We start from the raw sequence: 22,475 nt of genomic DNA on the forward strand, positions 1-22,475 counted from the left end.
AAAGTTAGTTCTCATGAGTAGTCAAATTATTTATTTATAAATTTTTATTCGTACTAATATAATTATTAAAAATGCAAAACTTAAGTTACTACGCAATAGGTCCAGCATGGCCAGGTGGTTAAGACACTTGACTCGTAATCTAAGGGTCGCGGGTTCGAATTTTCTTCACACCAAAGATGCTCGCCCTTTCAGCCGTGAGGGCGTTATAATGTAACGGTCAATCGTTGGTAAAAGAGTAGCCCAAAAGATGGCGGTGGGTGGTGATGACTAGTTGCCTTTCCTTTAATCTTGCCCTGCTAAATTAGAGAAGGCTAGCGCAGACAGCCTTTGCGCGAAATTCAAAACAAACCAAGTTGCTATACTGTTATGAATTAAAACTATAAATAACAGTAATACCATAAAAAACGGTGAAAAGCAAATTAAACACTTATAAAATCATTTAGAACTATTTTGGTATAAATTATTATAAAATGAAATTTTCGGAATAATTATCACATTATCCGTATTTTAAAATAAATGTGAAAAATAAAATTTCAATGCAAAGTAGGGAATCGATAGTTATTTTTAAAAGTGATATAAATGTTGCAATAAAAAAATACACAAACAAGTAAACCGATAATAGTTGGATATATTTTAAACGATCTGCAATTTCTGCTCTGATTGGCAAATTTAGGCTGCTTCATTTAGCAACATTCGAATCACAAGTAAGTTGGATATAGCGATGGTGTGAGCCATCTAGGAGCTAGCTCCGTTAAGTAATTATATGGGTAGGTAGTCGGCCAAAAAAAAAATCTGTTTTAGAAATTTTTGAACTGTTATACTAGAAACCTGAGCGATGTTTTCAGCATATTATTAATATATATGCATATAATATATCATAACCATTTCTTTGAATGTTGGTTTTTAGCTTAGGAATTCAATAAGATGGTTTTTCGGCGCGTGAATTATTTCCAAACCGTGTGAATCCCTACTATTAAGCACGACCATACTGACAATACCTATAAAGATACAGAACAAAAGTATTTGGCTCATAATCATTTAAATTTATTTTCTACAACTTTTATAATAAAAATTTTCATTCATTCTCTTGTCTTGAAAGTATTTTGTCTAGTGGAAATTTATATAGCTAATTAATTTCGGGAGTCTTGAATATGCCGTTGATAATTACAAAAACGTTTTGTGAAAAATATGACATCTAATTTTTCTGACCTCTGTGAACAATTTATTTTTCCCGATTTCCTGTTTGTAAAATATAAAATTTATTTACTTACTTGTGAAATATATTATTTAAATTATATAGGCCAAACATCAAATCTTTTACATTTAAGAATTAATTTACACATATTATAGAGTAAAAAAAAATGTTTTTTAACTGAGTTGAGATCGTTCGCTTTAATTGGCTTTTCTCAAACACTTAAGTTGCTGTGTTAGCAAATGTTAACAGTAATTTCACTTCTATTGGCCCCCAGCTAGTACAGCGGTATGTCTCCTGATTTACAACGCTAAAATCAGGGGTTCGATTCCCCTCGGTGGGCTGAGCAGATAGCCTTTGTGGCTTTACTAAAAGAAAAAACACACACACACTTCTATTGACTACGAAGAATTTTGGAAGAACTCTATTTTTATGGATCAAAGCAAGATTTTGAGAATATATTAGCTTCTTTAGAAATATTCTGTCTAGTTGTTTCCAGTTTTCTAAAAGAGGGGTAAAAATAGCAATTAACGAAGGTGGATTAATTTTTTTTTATTCCTGTATATTATTTGATACTGTATATAAAAATAAAAAATGTATTGAGCTTTTTCTTATAATAAAATGTTAGAATTGAATTGTTCTAAATTTTTAGAAATAATGAATTTCATAACAGGCTTTACTTTTAAAAATACTTCATTACATATCATGTAATAGATTTAATTCAGCTCAGATTAACTTTGGATACCTTTCAGTCTGCTAATGATATGAAAAATGCTAACAAAAAATGTTTTATTTGATCATTTATTTTAAATCAAAAGCTTTCGATGATTTGTTTTTAACTTCTTTAATTAAAACAGTAGGTACCAAATTAAAATTTCCTATTAAAATATGCAACCTTTTGTTAGTTCTAAATATGGTAAGCCAATGCTTTACAACCATATGAACTTCAAAGAGAACTTAAATTTGGAAGATATTTATAATTTGTTTTGTCACTGCAAATATAATTTCTGGATACATTTTTGTTTCATAATCATATAGTTTCACGTAACTTAAATATATTTGAAGACAAGGATTTAGTTAAGATTTTGTAAAAGGGTTCTAAAAATTTCAAGATTACAAAAATAGATCTATGAAAAGTAATAGTTAACTATTTTATTATTAAAATAACTAGAAAACTTATTTTCCATCTTATTATTTTTATTAATGGAAATAAATATTGTTATTTTTGTTGTTGTTTTTTTTAATTTCGCGCAAAGCTACTCGAGGGCTATCTGTGCTAGCCGTCCCTAATTTAGCAATGTAAGACTAGAGGAAAGGCAGCTAGTCATCACCACCCACCGCCAACGCTTGGGCTACTCTTTTACCAACGAATAGTGGGATTGATCGTAACATTATAACGCCCCCACGGCTAAAAGGGCGAGCGTGTTTGGTACGACGGGAATTCGAATCCGCGACCCTCGGATTACGAGTTGAACGCCTTCACACGCTTGGCCCTGCCGGGGCAATATTGTTGTTACTTTGTTTGTAATTAAGCACAAAGCTACACAATAAGCTCTCTGGGTTCTGCCCACGACGACTGTCGAATCCCGGTTTCTAGCGTTGCAAGTCCGAAGAAAATAGATTGAAATCAATTAGATTAAACAATTATAAGTTCGATAGTTCTTTCTTCAAAAGAAAAATGTAAGAGTTCTGTGATAAGTCTTATAATTAACTCTCATTGCTGAAGATGGTGGAATGTTAGGTTTTATTTTCCATAACTTGTATGCTTAGATTTCATTCATTTAAATTAATATCAACAACACCTTTGATAAAAGTAATTTTAAATTATATATAAGACTTGATAATTTTAAAGTGTTTAAATACATTGAATGTTGATCGAAGAAATACTTTTCAAATTTTCTTTTCTTACTTATGATTTTACAACTCTTGATACGAAAAACTTATAAATGATTTAACAATACTTGTTAATAACTTTTGATATGATATTACAATTATTACTAATTTTCATTTCACTAAAAAAACTAATTCATTCTTCGAATTTTTAATAACTATATGGTAATGAATAAAAACACTTATAAATAAATAATTTAGATGTGAGTAAGTTTTATACCAACGTAGCTAAACATATTTTTATATTAAAATGAGTTGTTTTTTTAAATAATAGTTTGCTGGTCAACTCTAAGATATAGTTTTCCTTATGTTGGGGATTTCATCTCAATGAATAATTCACAGTTTATTGTTAATTTACCATATTATATCTTGAAATAGAAAGAAGTAATATTAATGATCGTCAATTACATTATCTAGATTTGGATTTAAGTTTTATGACAAAAAGATACAAACTTCTATTTCTGACAAAAGACAGAAATTTTGGTTTCCCAGCTAGAAGTAGTCATGTTATATTTTTACTGTTTTATAGGTGTAATTACCTCTCAATTAAAAAGCTATGCATTCATTTATAATAATGATTAATTTTTTTTATAAATATTGTATAATATTGATGTATATTCTACATTATAATGGATATGAATGTTGAGTAATATTCAGATTATGTAAAAAAAAAAGTCTTAATAATTATATGCTGTTTTTTTTTTTCCAAAATTGCAAGGCTGCACAATGTGTATTCACCATCGGAACACAAAGCCAAGATTTTAGCATTGTAGTGACAAATATTTATAGAAAAACTATGAAATACTCATTCATACGACACCTTTTACAACGAAAAGATATGTATTAAAAACGTTTTTTAACCGTTTATTAGTGAGAGAAAGTGTTAACTAAATGTCATAGAAACACCACATTCGGGTATATGTAAAAAAGTACCTTTGGTTATAAAGTGCGAATTACTGAGCCTCTGAAAGTCAAATCCAGGTGATGGACAATTATTTCTGTCTGCACAAATTGCACTGTGGCCCAGCAAGGCCAAGTGGTTAGGGCGCTTGACTCGTAATCTGACGGTCGCAGTTTCGATTCCCTGTCACACCAAACATCATCGCTCTTTGAGCCGTAGTAGCGTTGTAATATGACGGTCAATCCCACTATTCGTTGGTAAAAGAGTTGGCGGTGGGTGGTGATGACTATCTGCCTTCCCTCTAGTTTTACACTATTAAATTAGGGACGGCTAGCGTAGAGGGCCCTTGTGTAGCTTTACGCGAAACTCAAAAATCAAACCGAATTGTACTTTGTTTTAATTTATATATTATTGGATACTTCTTGGTCGTGTCAAAGGATGATTACTTTTGCTTGCGAATATTAGCAGGTAGTGGAATAACGGACTTTGTGGATTGAAGCACCTTTGCTCCTTTCACTAACCTGATTTTAATCGTATTTTTTTCGTTATTAATATTAATTTGTTTCTCATCTGTATCACTCAAAGGGTTTTTAAATTAGCAATTTTGGAATGTTTCTAGAAAGAGAGAATATCTCCAACGCTTTCTCTGGGTTATGACCATAGATTTCATCCTCCTTTGTTGTACTATTTGCATTTTTATATTTGATAGAACTTTTAATGTTTTATTATGTTTGTTATTAATGTGATTTTGGTCTACCAATATGTAGTTAATCTTTTTAATTGGTTTTTAATTTAATTTGTCACAAATGAAAATGTTTAGATGTCTAATTGTTATGTATTATGATATGAAGGACTGTTTAGTGTAGATGTTATTATTACTTAGTTTATTTTGTGAATGAATATTTTATGATGATTTAGTTTTTATTATAAGAGAGTTAAAAGCAGACGATTATTGGAAGTTATGTTTGTAACCCATTGACGTCGAAAACATAGCGAGCAGACGAGTTAGTAATGCACTTTTATATAGTATGAGGTGAGCGGAAATAGCAGATAGACAAAGACAACAGGGAAAGAATAAACTATAGTCAAGAAAATGTTAGGGGTGAAATTAACTGCAACAGAAGTGATAGGCCTAACGTTTAATATGTTAGATTAAGCCTAACAGTAGAAAAGAAAATAAGACGAAGAATTTTTCCTTCAAAACGTGGTCCTAAAGTGATTGAATCAGCTTGAATGCACTTTGACAGAAACCCAAAGGATACATTGAAGATAGAAGACCAAACGAATATTGAAAGAGCAATATACCAGTGTGGTAACTAGCCTCCAAATTGTAAGTGAAATAATTATATACAGAATACCATTGCGATATAAATAGGGGAAGCTAGTTCGGCTTGTCAACTGAAATTCTAAAGTAATTGAACAGGCCTAAGTGGACTTTTGACAGGAAGAAGAAAGCTGCAGGGTGGCCCGTAAGTCCCTACCCATCCATATGCTATTACGTTATATTCAGTTTTGTTTCTTTTTTTTTTTCAGAGAAATATGTTCGATGTAAGTCCATTTACACTTGAAGAGAGTACTGTGAGAAGTACGTGGGTACATGAGCGCAAGAATACTGGTGACAGCATACAGATACACTGGATACATAAAATATATGTGTGGGTAGGGACTTACGGGCCACCCTGTATATAGTGTTTATGGTATTCCTATCTTCTGTTTGTGTAAATAATTTGTTTTCAATATATTTGAATATTTCGAATACATATATATTATTTTGAAAAAAAGTGGAGAGCGTACTGTTCGTTTATTTTTCAATTTATCACCAACAAGCCATAGATAGGCACCTACTATATAAGAATTCTAAGTCCAACAACAGTACAGTGTGCTCTTAAGAAGTAGGTATAGAAATATTCAATTGACAAACATAATACAACCTTAACATCTGACATGTTAAGAGCTGAAATTTCGCCCTCGTGCAAATAATGTAATGATAATTTTACTACTGTTATTTGCCTACTAGTGGCTAAGTAGAAAGTCTAAAGGCTTATAACACTGAAAAGTATGTTTTGATACCCCTGGTGTGTACAGCACAGACATCCCCTTGTGTGGTTGTGCGCTTAGCAACAAACTATTGCTTTTTCTTCACAAATTATATCAGCCCCAGCGAAACAGTAGTAAGTCTAAAGGCTTATGAAGATAAAATTCAGGTTTCCCGAAGATACACAATGGGCTTAACAACAAGCAAAACAACACACACATATATAATACATGTTTTTACAGTACTGCTTATCATATGTTGTATAATGTATGCTTGCTAGAAGACTTGAAACCTATTGTGGTTATATTATGTCATCGTCTAGGTAATCCCATTCTTCTAATTAAGAGTTTTCTACTATAATCATAAACATATCTCACAAGGTTCGTCTCCTGGAAGGTTATAGATTAGATTTAAACCTCACATCTTATGAAATTAAAACAAATTAATATTCTTAAATGAAGTTGTTCACTTAATTAATTTGTCAGAGAAGCTTAAACATATACAGCATTGGAAATGGTTATGGAAACAGAGAAAACTTATTATATAAAAGTCAAATATTATTGGAATGGTGCACCATTCTCTTTTATCGTATGAATATTAACTGCACCAAATTAGTTTGTTTCGATTTTATTTTGTGCAAAGCGAAACGAGGACTATCTTCGCTAGCTGTCTCTTATTTAACAGTGGAAGTACAGTTAGCTGTTCATGATATATACTATGATTTTCATCCAAATACAAAAAAAGTATCACATCAGTATAAGACTACAAAAATACAAGAAGTTGTACTATGCCCAATAGTAGTAGTGTGAATTCAGTCATGACTCATAGGCCTCTACAAAAGTAATGTTAAGCATTTCACTGTATGCTTTTTTGTGAAATAGCCCACGCTCTAATACAAATCTTGCTAATGTTCTGCTTTAAATACAGGAATGAACGTTACCTTGTGAACGGTTACAAATACATTTGCACGAAATGGTCTCAGTAGATGCGTAACTGCTCAAAGGCTGTTCGTTACAAAGGGTGCCCAAACCGAAACGTTGAAATAGGAATCAGACAACAATGTGTGTGTGTTTTTACAGTTAACTCACTTTCTATTTGTTTAGCAAGAGTAACCACAATTTATTTGACAGTAAAAAGGAAAACGGTATCATAATTAACGTAGAATGTCTAGAATGATCCATAAGGATATTCAAGGACACGATTATTGGGCGAGGACTCGTCTCCAAGCAAAAGAGTGATCACAGTAAATGACACTAAAGAGGCTGCTGGAATACTCACAACTTTGACCTGACCTGCACAAAGCTCCCATGTGAATCTTCTTGAGGCTGTATGGGCTTATGTAAAAAATGAAATAGTCTAAAGGCAACCAGACAATTTGGTTGAGTCTTAAAGAGTAAGACGGGATACTTGAAACAGCATTGCACAATCGGAAGTTTATCATCAGTATGACAACCTATAAATGATGTGTAATACTCTATGTAAAGTAAAGACCTGGCACACAAAATACAAGTGAATTGTACAACGTATTCCTTTATGTTGTATCTTCCGTTACAATGTCTTGCACCCACACTTCACCATTTAGATTCCTTTAATTCTTGCTTGTGGATCCTATAGCGTATACCAATTGTATGCTCCCATTACTTTACATAAAATATCTAAAGCACTTTATTAAACATTATTTGCCCAATGAACAAGTATATTTAGAAATATTGCATCTTTTGTGATAAAAACATAAGATATAAACCTATGTTTGTTTTGTTGCGAGTGCCATTGATAAACATTGTAGTAGAATCGCTAATTCCCGATTAAAGTAAAGTCTGTACAGCCTTTGTTTTTGTCAAAGTTACAAGTGTATACTAACAAAGTTTATCGCTGAAAAAGAGTCCTTCAATTTCACATTCAAGGTTCTGAAGTGTGCTTAGTTAGTGTGGCAGAGCCATTGTTTTCTAAACTAAGTCCTGTATACTACAGAGATGGAAACAAATTTAAACTGATTTTTGGAAAAATGAATCTTTAGTCCATTGAGATGATTTCTTGATTCCATCAGGAAGTCTAAAATCAATCACAAAGTGGTGGTGCTAAAATGGTTAGTGGTCAATATCCTAAACTGGTTGCAGTAGCGTCTGATGTATCAGTCTTAATACTTATTATTATTACTGCAAGCCTCACCTTTGTTAATAATTCAATATGACAAAAGCACCATCCACCTGCTTTTTTAAATCTACAAAAACTAGTTTACTTGTAATATTCTCATATAAACTGATTTCCTTGGAAGTTTTAGATTTATCTGCTTAAAAGCAGGAGGATCGAACAGGAAGTTTGTTGAGTAATCTGGATTTGAAAAGATGAGTGAGATATAAATAGACTGAACACATCTGATGTGAAATTAAAAAATATTTAATTATGGAACAATAAAAAAGTGTGCGTATTTTCCTATATAAGTAAATAATTGCCTGTGCTAAATCAGTAATTAGATCTTCAGTTTTATGTCTCTCGAGATTAATCTTTAAGAGCTAAACACGTGGAAAAACAAGAAGAACTAAGTGAGAACCAAGTCTCAGATCGTGCGAGAAACTAGTTTCTTTCTCTTACGATGGCGTCACAACGTGACTCTTCACCCTCTCACAGCATTCGTCGGCTAGGACATAAAGAAAACATCTACTCGACCAGCGAAAGGATACATCCGCGTTTTTACAGGCAATGTGGTTGCTACTTGAAAAAAGTAAAACTGAGAAATTGTAATGGTTTTCTGGACTAAGTGTTTTATGCTGAAACAGCATAAAAACAAAGTACACGAAAAGTTAAAAAAATCCTACATCCCTAAAAATGGTAGGAAAATACTTAATTACTGGAAGAATAGCAAAGATAAAAGAAATTGTTGCATCCAGCCTTAAGCGGAAAGCTAGCCTTTTTATAGAACTGTAAGAAAGATTAGAAAAATCTCCGAAACTGACAGTAAGATTAACCACACACGTATGTCAAGTTATACACCAACCATATAAATTACACATCCAACGATAATTCAAACACAACGACAGGAAGCCACCCATCTCGAAAATGACGATCTGAATACGTAAGCGTGAATTACCTTATGACGGTAAAGACTTAAGAAAAGTGTCTAAAGATCCGAACTGATTAAAGGAGAAGTGCTTTTAGGGCAGAATGGTGGAGGTGAAAGAGCATATTCCACAAGACTGCGTTTAAAAAAGGAGTTGACATGACATTAATACTCCAAATACTAACCATTTTTATAAGAAACTTTGTCTCACAGCCTCGCTTCAAAGATTACCTTGTTCAATAAATGATAATTAGAACAAACTTCAAACTTCCGGGGACACGTAGACGTTACTGACAAGTTTTCCTTCAAGAAGACGACAAAGAAAGCTTACAAATTTAGCGAAGCTAGTTCCTCTAAGATCTTGATTCTGATAGTCCCATTTATTGTGCTTTTTAGTAATTGCCTTGCTCACTTCACACTCCAGACTTTCAATTTCATTTAAATGTCTAGAAAAATATTCAATTGTAACTGTTTTCTGGTGAGTGAAGCGATTAATGCGATATGAATAATTAAAGCAGTCCCACGCCCATTGGGTAGAAAAGGATAATTTTAGAACCAATTCCAGGCTAAGACAAATAACGGTCACCAATGAATTTTCTCTTTATTATACCGTTGTCGTTGTAAAGAAAGTATACAAATGATATTGTTAAGTGTTCTCTAACACAGTTCATAGGTACCTATTATTTCATGTAAGTTGCTTTGATGCACCTAAATAAGTATTCTATTCATTAAAATTTATATCTCTCCTTATAGTAACTTTAAAATGTAATTTGTTGTTTCTATTTTGCTGTCTTTGTGCCTCAAGTATAATTTTCCTGATAAACCTATTTATGACCAATCTTAAAACACACTTAGCATTAAAAATGCGAACATACCAACTGAATCTTGGAACATGAGTAAGAAGTAGTTACAAGAACAAAAACAAACATTATCACACAATTCAGTTATACTCTCTTTCTTAGTCATTAACCCAAGAGTTATTAAATCGTTTTGTTATAACCTAAATTGTCATTTACATAAATGTATCGAAATATTTAATAACTTCAAACTTTAAGTGAACGTAAACACTTGAATGATTAAGACAAATAGTTTTAAAAATATCAGAAGCAGGATTATTGATCTTCCGTTTACATTTTCCCACAACGTGTGTAAAGTGCGCTGAAGCGGTTACTCTGAAAGTTGATTAATGATGTGCTTGTGTTTTTACGACGAAGTCTGGGTCGCGTGCGCCTGTGAGAACTCTTTATTTTCCCTCAACGTTTGTAAAGAAATGTAAATAGAGCGTTAAGCAGAAGATTATTTGTTTAGCTTCTAGCTTTACGTGTGTATTCGTAGGAAGCTCTCACAAGATATACGAGTATTCATAGTATTCACGAATATTCCTCACAGAAAGTATTTGATGTGAAATACGGGGTTACTCAAAAGCGTCGCATGTACTCCTTTTTTAATTTTCACTCTTTTCGTGCTAACGTATGAGTATGTGTGAATTGTACACAACGCTGTGCGCACAACTTTTTCAATGAAGCACAGCTATCGCTAAAACAAGAAAATTCTGCTACACTACTTTTATCGCTATATGTTTTTGAATATAGCGGCACTGCTACCACTACTTCTAAAACTGACGTTTTCATGATTTTTGTTTTGTCAATGTATAATGTACAAAGTAAAAACGGAAATGTATTGATAAATGTTCATACTTTATTTCTACAATAATATAATACAAACTACTCAGAACAGCTTATCCATATTTGTGAATGACGAGAGGAAAGCAGATAACAACTATAGAGCCTTCGATATATGAAATGATGAAACTTAGAGAACACAGGGTCAAAAGAAAATTCATATCATGACAATGGTAATAATAAACGAGCTAATATGAAATAATAAATCTGTAATATTAGAAGATATCACGTCTCTTATTATTTGTTTAATTCTATTATTGTTTTAACTTATGGATAATTTCGAGAAGCTGATGCTAACTTGATTTCATTATTATCAACTTTTCGAAATTGACATCCGTCAATTCAAATCCTTTTAGATTTAAAATGTCTTTCCCTGTTGAGACAATGTGTTCTACAGCTGAACCAGATGGAATGGGTGTACTGAAATAAATGAAGAGAAATTTAACGTCTGGGGAAGGGAACAAGTTTGATTCTATATCATTTGAAGTAGATTGTTCTTTGCTCAAGAAATAGTATTATTTTATCTTTTACTTTGGGATGAATTACTTACAGATTTTCTTTGTTGTTTAAAGCACATTAAGAAATATTCTTCATCATTTTTCCCAGTGTTCAAAAATGTTTATTTGTTTTTTTGTGTTTTTTGGAATTTTGCACAAAGCTACTCGAGAGCTATCTGTGCTAGCCGTCCCTAATTTAGCAGTGTAAGACCAGAGGGAAGGCAGCTAGTCATCACCACCCACCGCCAACTCTTGGGCTACTCTTTTACCAACGAATAGTGGGATTGACCGTCACATTATAACGCCCCCACGGCTGGGAGGGCGAGCATGTTTGGCGCGACGCCATGTCTATGGCACATAAACTGACAAGAGATCATTGTGTTTTTGTGTTTAAATCTGGAACTACTAGCTTTTGAGCTACCCTGTGTGTGAAATACGGTCATCATAAATATGCACTGCTGTTGATTCTGACAAGACACTGAAACGGTGTATCTTTAAAACTTGTAATGTTACGAATTTTTAATTAAATCCTGACTTTCTGGTTGTAAAGTTCCTTCATAACATGGCCCGGCATGGCCAGGCGCATAAAGCACTCGACTTGTAATCTGAGGGAAGCCGGTTCGAATTCCTGTCGCACCAAACATGCTCGTTCTTTCAGCGTTGGGGTCGTTATAACGTGACGGTCATTCCCATTATTCGTTGGTAAAAGAGTAGCCCAAATGTTGGCGGTGGGTGGTGATGTCTACTTGCCTTTCCTCCAGCGTTACACTGCAAAATTAGGGATGGCTAGCGCAGAAAGCCCTCGTGTAGCTTTGCGCGAAATTCAAAACAAACCAAACCTTCGTAAGATATCCGATGGTTGCATCCATTACCCCCCGGTAAATTTACAGAGTTAGAACACTATAATTCGGAGTTCGATTCCTCATAGTAACCTATTGTGTAGCTTTACGTTAAAAAAGCAAACAAACAAATTTAACTCAGTGAATATATGTGCATGTATGTGTTTGTTTTCCAACCACAAAATGTTCCTTGTTTTCTTTTTATTTCACGCAAAGCTACACGAGGGCTATCCGCGCTAGCCATCCCTAATTTACCACTGTAAGACTAAAGGAAAGGCAGCTAGTTACCACTCCCACTGCCAACTCTTGGGCTACTCTGTTAACAACTGATAATGGGATTTACCGAACATTATTACGCCTCCATGGGTGAAAGGACGAGCATGTTTCTTGCGATGGCAATTTTGACCTGCGACCCTCAAATTGCGAGTCGAGTGTCCTAACCATTTATCCATGCCGGATCACCAAAATGTTTCTTTTTCATTCTTATCTTCTACTCAAACAAAAAACGCATTTACAATGAAAATAGTGATTTATTCCATCGGATATTTGAAGATATGATTTTGTTTATTTTTTCAGTAAAATAATAATTAAAATTATACCCAACCTATTTGTACGCGAACAGCGGTGGAACAGTTTAAATCAGGGGTTCTTAACTAGGGGTACGAAGATGATTCCCAAGGGGTGCGAGGATGCCCATGAATAATTAAAGCAAATCTATATTTTTACATAAGAGTATGCTTTATATTTCTCCAGGGGGTGCGAGAAATGATTACTGATTTGAAAGGGGTGCACTGGTTTAAATGTATGTAATGTTTTAGATAGCATTTTCGTATAATACTTACAATCCCAGCTCTTTAACTTATTAGTCATTTTAATTTAAACTGTAAAGTCAACACGAGTGTTTTTGGACTTTACTCGTTGTTACCCAAACTCTAACCTATGTACCACTGTCTGTGTAACATTACGTGAAGGTACCGCGTGCAGTTAAATCAGGGAAGTGTGTTATTGTATGAAAGGCGGTTACATCATGGAAGTTTTGGTATGCGGTGTATCTAACAGATTTGAATGTTAACATAATTTATGCACGATAATTTAACAGAGATGTCTCGGTACCAAAGAAGAGTGATTGACTGTAAAGATTCAGCTATTGTTAGTAAGTATTTGTCCTTTGCAATAAAACATTTATAAGCAAACTTCCAAACCTTTAGTCGGGAAAACTACTATATTGTCAGTTTAACCAAGTTTTTAGTCCCTTATTAGTAGATTCACGGCATCATTTAACTTTCGATATAATGTAGGTTCAGAAACTTTCATCTCTTAATCTTATTATATGAAGTGTATTTATGATAACAGAGTATACAACTTCAATTATAACCGTCTGTAAAACATGAAAAGCGTTAACAATAGAGAATAACAACTGAAAGCTAAAAGAAAAAGACCTGTTCTATTCAGTGATATATTTTTTGTATTTCATGCAACAGGCTGAGCAAACCTCACTTTTGTTCATTTCAAAGTCTTTCAAACGTATTGGCTTAATGACTTGATGATTTAAAATCCATAAATAACGTAACATCCTATGGATTTTAAGTCATCAAGACTTAAGAAGTAATTAATCTGGTGCGATTGCTTTCAACTCTTTACCCAGCCGTTTATTTCCGAGTTATTACAAAGTATTTCATTAAGACTGTAGCTTTTACTGTATGTATCTGTTGTTTATATAAATGTAACATTTCATTATAGTTCTAATGTTACAATATTTTTATACTAGTTAAGGAAGTGTCTTGTAATTATAAAAAATAACTAAAAACTAGATACTTTTCTAGACAAATCAATCAGTGGAGCTGCCCGTGTTAACGTTGGTTGCGAGCAAATGGTTAAACTACACGTAGGTCTGTGTGTATTTGTCGTTTGATATGACGTGGACAAACATAATGAAAACACGTAACTTGCTCAAAACTTGTGGGGACGACTTTATTACAAATTTACATTCATTATTTCTCTCGGGAAGGGCGCTGAATTCGTTTCAGTTTTAACCTTAGAAATTGGAAGAGAACCATCATCATCTTTTCCTATTGTGAGAATTTCAAAGTTGCAGAGCACTCAGTGCTCGTTACTGGTGTGAAAAACAGTAGGTATGAAGAGATTAGCGGTGAAAAAAACACCCAATCACGTCTTTGAAAATAACAATATACAACAGTGCACAAGGGTTATCTTCGATATATGATCTGAACAGTCACCATTATAGCAAAATCCGATTGATCTGATCATTGATATGTGTATGTGTTAACAGCCTAATGCAAGTGAAGAACAAATTAATAGGTGTTGCAAAATCGTGTACACAGTAGGCACTTTTTGAAATAACTTGTCGTTTAATGCCGTAAGATCTATATCAATAAATGAAATAAAAGTACACGTAATTAATTCATTGGAAAACTAACAGTTAAACCTTTATTTTCTGCCTTTAACTGATCTGTGAGATTTTACTTTTCAATTTCAGTTGAAATCCCTCCACCAGTGACGTTCTTCCATGAAAATGAGGAAAGTGAACCTGAAAGAGAACAACCTCCCAGGTCGGTCAGTGTACATGTGACTGATTACAAATGTTATAGTTGCTTATGTACAAAACGATGTTCTTTATCATTTTGATTCTTTTCTGTTACATGAGGTACAAGTTGTTTGTTCAAATATTCAACTTAAAATTGTTTCCTTACTTTTTAAAGATCCCTATTTGCATGTTTTTAAATTCCTATTTTTTTAATTTATCTTGTCATCTTTGGAATCATGTTATTTTTAAGGTCAATCGTTTCAGGTATTTTCAAAACGTGAGAATCCAAATCTCCAAAAGTGTGGACTCTAGAAACCTGTAATGTCGCGTACTTAACACATCTTTATTTGATAACACTGCACAACAATGTTGTTGCTTCTTGAACACTGTTGGGTGTTCCTTATAGATTTTTGAATGCTGATCATGAAAATCACATCCAAATTTGCCCATCACGTACTGTTTCATCGAAATCTTGGTTTCACCAGGACATTGCTACAATGGAAAAACGATATCAGGGCAACTGGAATCCATCAATACTTGCTGACTGTTGTTGGAACACTGCAACGTGATGCATCGGACATTGAATACAAACGAAAATCAAGAGCAAAGAACTTTTAATAATGTTGAACTTAATAGCGTATTAGAAACATAAACACAATTAAGTACGTTATTGCCGGTAAACAGTTAACTGTCTATTTCTCAGAGTTCCTACGTGATGAAGCAAAACCAAAACTATATTTGTGCATACCCACCAGGTACCTGTCACAATCAGCAAAAACTTTTCAAAAAAATTGTTGTCCAGTGTAATGTGAGATAAGATATTACAACCAATAAACAGCTCTTGTTCAAATGTGATATAATTCTAATGTTTACAACTGGTGAAATATCGGTGAGGTCATATCGGTAGTTTACTCTGCAGAACAATGTATTTACATAATTGTAAACAGACGTTTGAAATTAAATCACAATTGAAGTGATTATTCTTGAGACGAAATGTCTGTCGTAGAAACATTCAACTGAAAAAAAATGTGTAATGTGCATTCTTTAAATACTTTTGTCTCTAAATCGAATGTTAAAATTATTTCATTTTAGGCTCAAATAATAGTTTTGTGTTACAGTAAGTCAAGAATTTAATGAGCAGTTTGATATTATACAAGTTGAAAATTATTTATGTGTAGTTAGTTCTACACGCAATGCTCAAGATATCGGAAACTTGGTATGTTTGCGGACTTATATCGGTAGAATCTGAGTTTCGATATCCGTTGTGTAGCTTTGTGTTTGATTGCAAACAAACTTTCCAATAGAATATTGTTTTTACAATATAGGTATTTACCTATTAGAGAAATAAAACTTTTAGGATTCTATAAGTACAGTTTGTATTTTTAGACTAAGCACAAAACTACACAATGGACTGACTATCTGTGCTCTGCCCACCACTGGTACTTTAAACCCAGTTTCTAGTATTGTGAGTCCGCATACATACCGCTGTGCTGCTGGGGGTCTATAAGAACAGGAGGAAAACTTTACTAATATCAGTTGTGACCATAATGGCAAAGATAAAAGCTTATCAAAATTTGAACGTAGTTTTATAATTGGACCTTGATTGTGGCGCATCATCTGTGAAAGAGGTCAAAGGTTACTGTGTTCTAAGTCTACACTGCGTGATTATCACATGGGTAAAATATTTCTCTAATAAAGGAAACTGTGACTAGAAGAAAAATCTATCAAATGAGAGGCAAATATCGAAGATTTTTCAACTATGTAAATTGACAAATAACTCTGACACTGGTAGAGGAACACCCATTTCTACCAGAAAAAATGTGTAAGGAGCTGTGTGAAAAGTAACTTCGGCAAATGTACACCCTTGTGCAAATTAATTGAAACAAGACGGAAAATTACGATTTTTTCAGTTTTTTGCGTTTTATTTCTGAGAATCCAAAAATTACTCGCAAATTAGCACATGATATGAACGCCTTTATTTTTCAGAAGATTATTAATCCGCTTTGGCATCGAGTCCATGAGTTGACTGCAATCTTTACTAATTTTTGAATCGTGGTACCACACCTCAATTATGGCCTCCATTAGCTTATCTTTCGTAGTACAGTCTTATCCCCGAAGTCTTTCTTTACAAGTCGCCCAAAGATTTTCAATAGGATTTAAGTCTGGAGAGTTTCCAGGCCAGGCCAGCACCTTTATTCGCATTGTAGTCATAAAATTCTTCACAAGTTTCGATGTGTGGCACGGAGCCAGCTCTTGCTGAAAAATGCCAGATCCATCTGGAAATCTCTTTTTCAATTCTGGAACGACACTTCTCTGGAAAACTTCGATGTACTGTGGTCCTCGCATCATACCTTCTACGATATGCAAGCTTCTGACGCCATAGTAGCTGAAAAAGCCCCAAAATATCTTCTTCAAGGGATGGTTACGAACTGATTGATGTGAGATTCTCGAAGTTTCTCACCTGGAGATCTGCAAAGATGCAGACTTCTTTGACCCTGTATGAAGAAATGAGTCTCATCACTGAATAACACCTTCCACCATTGTTCTTGCGTCCAGTTCTTGTATTTCAGACCCCATTGATACCGTTTTTTCTTCATTGAGTTGGCAAGAAGTTGTTTTTTGATTGGTCTCCTTGACCTTATAACGCAATTTCGAATGACGTAATATTCTTCAAAATGTCGTCATATATCCCAAAAATAGATCGACCGTACTGCAAAATACAGCTGATGACGACGTCTATGTGAAAAAATGACTATTAAAGGAAATCAGCGGGTCCAGCGAGCCTACACCGGCCGCCATGCTGAAAATATTGTGAAATGACTATTTGTTTCAATTAATTTGCACAAGGGTGTACCTTCTTATATAAAAACATATCTCTGCCAAGATTTAATAGTAACGTCTCCAGTGATAATCAAGAATGGACTGTTGACCAAAGAAGATATTTAGTGTGGTCAGATGAATCATGTTTTACAATTATATTAAGTTAGAGTGTGCTGATAACTAAATGAAGTCATAGGCCCATTTTACACAGTCTCCATTAAACCAGGTTCTGGAAACAGTGTAATTGTTTAGGGCTCATTTACTTGGTACAGTGATCTAGATATCTTGGTACCTCTGAATAGTCGTATTTCTGTTTGTGAATATTTGACCAACTGCTGTCCTCATTTCTTTACTTTGATCTAAACGGAGATGGTTGCTTGCAGGACGATAATGCCACCAGAGTGATTCACTGAAAAGGATTCAAATTTCCAACATGCAACTTGGTCTGCAAAATAATTTGATCTCAATCCCATGAATTCTCGATAGGACATTTTAGAAGCTAAAAGAAAATACTTGTTCCACTACTGTTGACTTTATCTGAAATGGAAATGATATTAAGGAATGGCCAAATACAGAAGCAGACATTTTCCAAGCATTAGACTAGCAAGAGTACGTGATGGCCCAACACATTGTTAGGTTGAGATTTCTTGTATTTTGGATAGTGTATGTATATTGTACAGTAAATCAATAAATTAATGTGTATATAAATATTATACGAGAAGTCGAGGATTTAATGATTAGGTCTATAATGTTCAAGAAGTATATGTGTATAATACAAGTAATAAAAAAAATGTAAAAAATACTTATGATATAGAATGGCAATGCTGGAAAGTACAAAAACAAGGTTGGGATGAATACACAAAAATATACAAAAATCACTACATAAATAACCAGTTAGTACTGAGTCAATTGTACAAGATTATTACGGTTATGAGCTACTGTATGACTGTAAAACACTATTCAGTTGAAATGCTTCTATTCAAACCTGAATTGATATAACTAACAGGAATTCAACATTAAGTTGTGTGTTAAAAGTTATTCTTGGAAAGATTTAGCTACTTGTGTAGTGATGTTTTTTATGGTTTTGTGTACTCATCCATTCCTTATTTCTGTACTTGTTCACATTACCATTCTTTGGTCATACTTAATTTTTCTTGATGGCGAGAAACCCACTTGAAATACATACTTAATTTTTGTAATTTTTTAAATTACTTCCCCCCCCCTGTTTCTGTAAATAGTTCTATTGTAGTTGGTTGATAAGAGAACATTTATTTTATTTTTATATATCAATAGTAATATGTGTTGTTAATATCATATAAGTTTTGCTAGTTTTTCTAATTTTGGATTACACTGGGAGCCAGTGAAGCTGGAATGGTTCCTCCACGATAGCAAAAATATCCTGAAGCTCTGGATCGACGTTATAGAACCCACGCCTTCCAAATTCACCCAAACTCTAATGCTGGGTCAGTTAATACAGATCCCAGACAATAAAGTATGATATTACAATTTGTCTTTATTAAAAAACAAGGAACTGTACAAAAAGCAAAATGTACAATGAAATAATGACAAAAATGGTGACAGTGAGAAAAATGTACCAGAAATTAAACAGAAATTACACAACAAAAGAAAAAAATCAGAAAGTTAAACAAAGCAAAGCAAAAATGGTACAAAAGTAAAAATGACACGAAGTACAAAAACGTACAAAAATTAAACAAAGTACAATAAAGTATGATATTACGCATGCACACGCAACTGCCAGGTTCTGTCCTAGTAAAAATTCGAAATAAAGTAGACTGCTATATAGTGTATAGTTTTGATAGTTAAGAAATTGATGTTTTTAAACTCAGACATCAATAACATTCACAGAGACCTGTCAGTTGCATGAACACTTGACCCTCTTGATACCTTGAATATTAATTTAGATTATTCTTTATTTATTTTTATCGAAATTATTTGGCAGATATCATATTTGCGGATGAAAAGTCAAAAACGTTAGTTATATAACAACAATTTGTGCGACACTTAGCGACCATCAGTGAAACTTGTGTATGAAATATGAAAATAACATATGCTTATAATATTAGCTCATTGCTAAGTAATTGTTTCCTTCATTATTTCAGCACAAAAATACATATGGTAAAACTAAACGATATTACTATTATAGAAGCTGTAAAACACTCGATAAGGACAATTAGATCCTTAGATAAGGCTGTAACTCAAATTTAGCTGTTATTATTAAGCATCATGAAGTAACATATTGGATGCGACAGTCATTTTTTCTCTACCTATTTTTAAATACAAAGCACTATCGTACTTAGTGAGAGAGATTACTAAAATTTAAACATGCATTAAATATATGAGATAGATGATTATCATTAAATTGTAACAAATACGGATCTCAACACTGTTTGCTCACTTTGATGGAAAACACATACAGTGTATGTCAATTTTTAATTTTAAATACATTACCAATGTATAACTCTAAGTTTATTTTCCAATATTTCACTATCTGAATAAAGCCAGCTAGCTTACGTTGAATTATCTAGAATGACACCTAACCTCTTGAAGTTAGTCAAACAGTAGAATAACAATTTAGCTACAACCACATGACCAAGAAACTTTCCATGCAGTCATACGTATGGTAAAATGTGTCAAAACCTTGACATTTAGTTACTGCAGAAGCCATGTAAGCTCATTAAACCAGTCAGTCAGTGCTTTTGAACATAGGGATAGAAGCTCAAAGGACATTGCTGTATATGGCTTTTATTAATAATAATACTTCTACTTAATGACATATACTCTATTATAAGTTACAGAATTCGTAATTCTTGTTTGTTCTTTTTAAGAGAGAGTAAGAAACATTTTTTTATTGCAAAACGTAGTCGTTGAAAATTTCCCGAAATTATTTTACAGCTCATAAAGGAGATTTTAATGAACTTGTATTCATAAATATGAAAATATAAATTACTTATAAAAGTAGAACATTTGGATCCTGTTAGAACTCGTATTACTTTTTGAAATACGTGACTATTGAAGAAAAGATAATTATTCGTTATTGGAATACCTAAAAACTATGTGATTGTTTCAAATAAATATATAAATTGCTTAAAAACAAACAGTTTGTTAATACGTGGTCATGAAAATTTATATTTGTTGTATCCCTTCTTGTATGGTTTTCAAATATATCGATTTTAATGTTATATTTATCATCGTACTTTAAGACATTTGAACAATGAAATTTATTTTTAATTTAAACATTAGTAAAATATCAACATTAACGTTTTTATCTGTTAACGTTAACCAGACATTGAAATTATTGAATCAAACAATTACATCACTTGTTGAAGAGTTTTTCCTCCTGGATGTTGTGTTTCGTGAATCATACGTAGTTATTATTTGAAACCGTGTGTAGCCTTTAATTTCGCCTTGAAGATTATGTTAGTAACCACATGAAAGTCTGAAACTTTGTATCACCAGAAAGGAAACGTGCTCTCCTTGGAATATCTCAAAGTTCGCATGTTTGAACTTTTAGTTAAGTAATGAAATATTAAAACATGCCTATCTTTTATTGTGTATCTAAAAAATAAACCTAGCACTGGGAAAAATAAATCATTTTCTAATTTTACGGTCATAATCCAAAATTTTACACCACACTTAATTTAAATTGAAGAGATATTAAATAATAATAACGTTTAGTAGAGTGGACCTAAGGAAAAGGGGATAAGCCATAAGTGTGCCTTACCATTGTTCCATATATTCGAGTAAATCGTGGCAAGATAATATGTTGAGACATATTTCCACTGAAGTAAGAGACAAACTGTTTGTTGCTGCTTGTTTTAAATGAAATTCTCTGTTATTTATAAGGAATTCACGTAATTATATACTTTTGCTAAGAACTTGATGAGATTTCCTTCTGCTGCAGTAAACAAGATATAAAGATGTCATGAGCCTTATCTAAACAAAATCCAAATATGACTTTTTTTTTAAACCTTGGACAAAGTCCAAGCATTGTGAGATTGTGAGTTCTGTTTTTGTTTGATTATGGTTTTGTTGATCATTCATTTCATATTTCTTCAGCCGTTTAGGCTATCCATGAATTTTTAGCTACGTATATAAAACGTTAACTCAGCATCTGATGATCACGTTTGAGTAAATATGCAGGTAGTATAAGAGTAACACTAGCTTCCTCAAGCGGTGACGTACAGATATCATTAACGTTGCATAAGAGTATGTACATTTTGAACAGATATTTTGCACAGGATTATTCAAGTTACGACCGCATAACTTGTAATATCGTATTCTAGAAAGTGAATAAAAACCGTACACTGAGATGTAGAAAATTAGGCCACAGTATATAGCTGAAAGGCATTATTGCTGATTATTATTCGATGTTATTAGTGATTTTGTAGTTTAAATATGGAATATTGTTATTTTAAAGTTATTATTTCTTTTAGTTGTCTGTTTTGTTTTCGTTCCTTTATTTATCGAAATGTCTATTAACCGGGATTTCCATATTGCATTTTTCCTTAGAGTTTGTTTCAAGTCCTAGCCAAGCTCATATTTTTTACAGTGTTTTCATAAGTTATCAACTTTCGTATTTTAGTAGTTTGAAAGTCACAGCTTGGATTTCTGTGGTATTCAAAATGCATTTTTTGGTTCAATTCTGATTGTAGCGGAGATTTCCTTTAGACATTTACAGTGTGGAGAGATCTTTTTTTATCTTGGACAAGATCCAAACGTGGCATGAGCATCTTGCTTTCAAACAAGGTCCAAGCATGGCTTGGTCTACATTCGAAAAATTCGAGTTGCCCACAGTTTCAAATGTCGCACTCGCGTGTTTTTGTTTTCTCTGCTAAGTGAACTTATAAAGGACTTACGTAAGTAACAGTGTTAATTGCTCACCACTACGATTTTTCTAGGTCCTGCTATCACAGATGTTCGAAATGTACACCTATTACGATACGATGTTACTTTCACACGCCTTTTCAAGATTAATTACATCCAAACTAATTAGTA

The 22,475-nt window shown here is 33.0% G+C and overlaps 1 protein-coding gene across 6 annotated transcripts in view; it reads left to right on the forward strand.

The window, feature by feature from the left end:
- Positions 1–22,475, forward strand: part of LOC143238863 (protein SSUH2 homolog) — an 88,266-nt gene that overhangs the window by 45,641 nt on the left and 20,150 nt on the right. For 5 of the 6 annotated variants that reach the window (XM_076479447.1, XM_076479449.1, XM_076479450.1 and 2 more), the window contains one exon: positions 14,592–14,664. In XM_076479447.1, the coding sequence (XP_076335562.1) occupies positions 14,592–14,664 (73 nt within the window). Of the gene's footprint in view, positions 1–13,049; positions 13,248–14,591; positions 14,665–22,475 lie in introns of those variants that run through there. The other variant, XM_076479445.1, reaches the window with a different exon arrangement.

The sequence above is a fragment of the Tachypleus tridentatus genome, chromosome 13 (genome assembly GCF_004210375.1).
Source record: "Tachypleus tridentatus isolate NWPU-2018 chromosome 13, ASM421037v1, whole genome shotgun sequence".
NCBI lineage: Eukaryota > Metazoa > Arthropoda > Merostomata > Xiphosura > Limulidae > Tachypleus > Tachypleus tridentatus.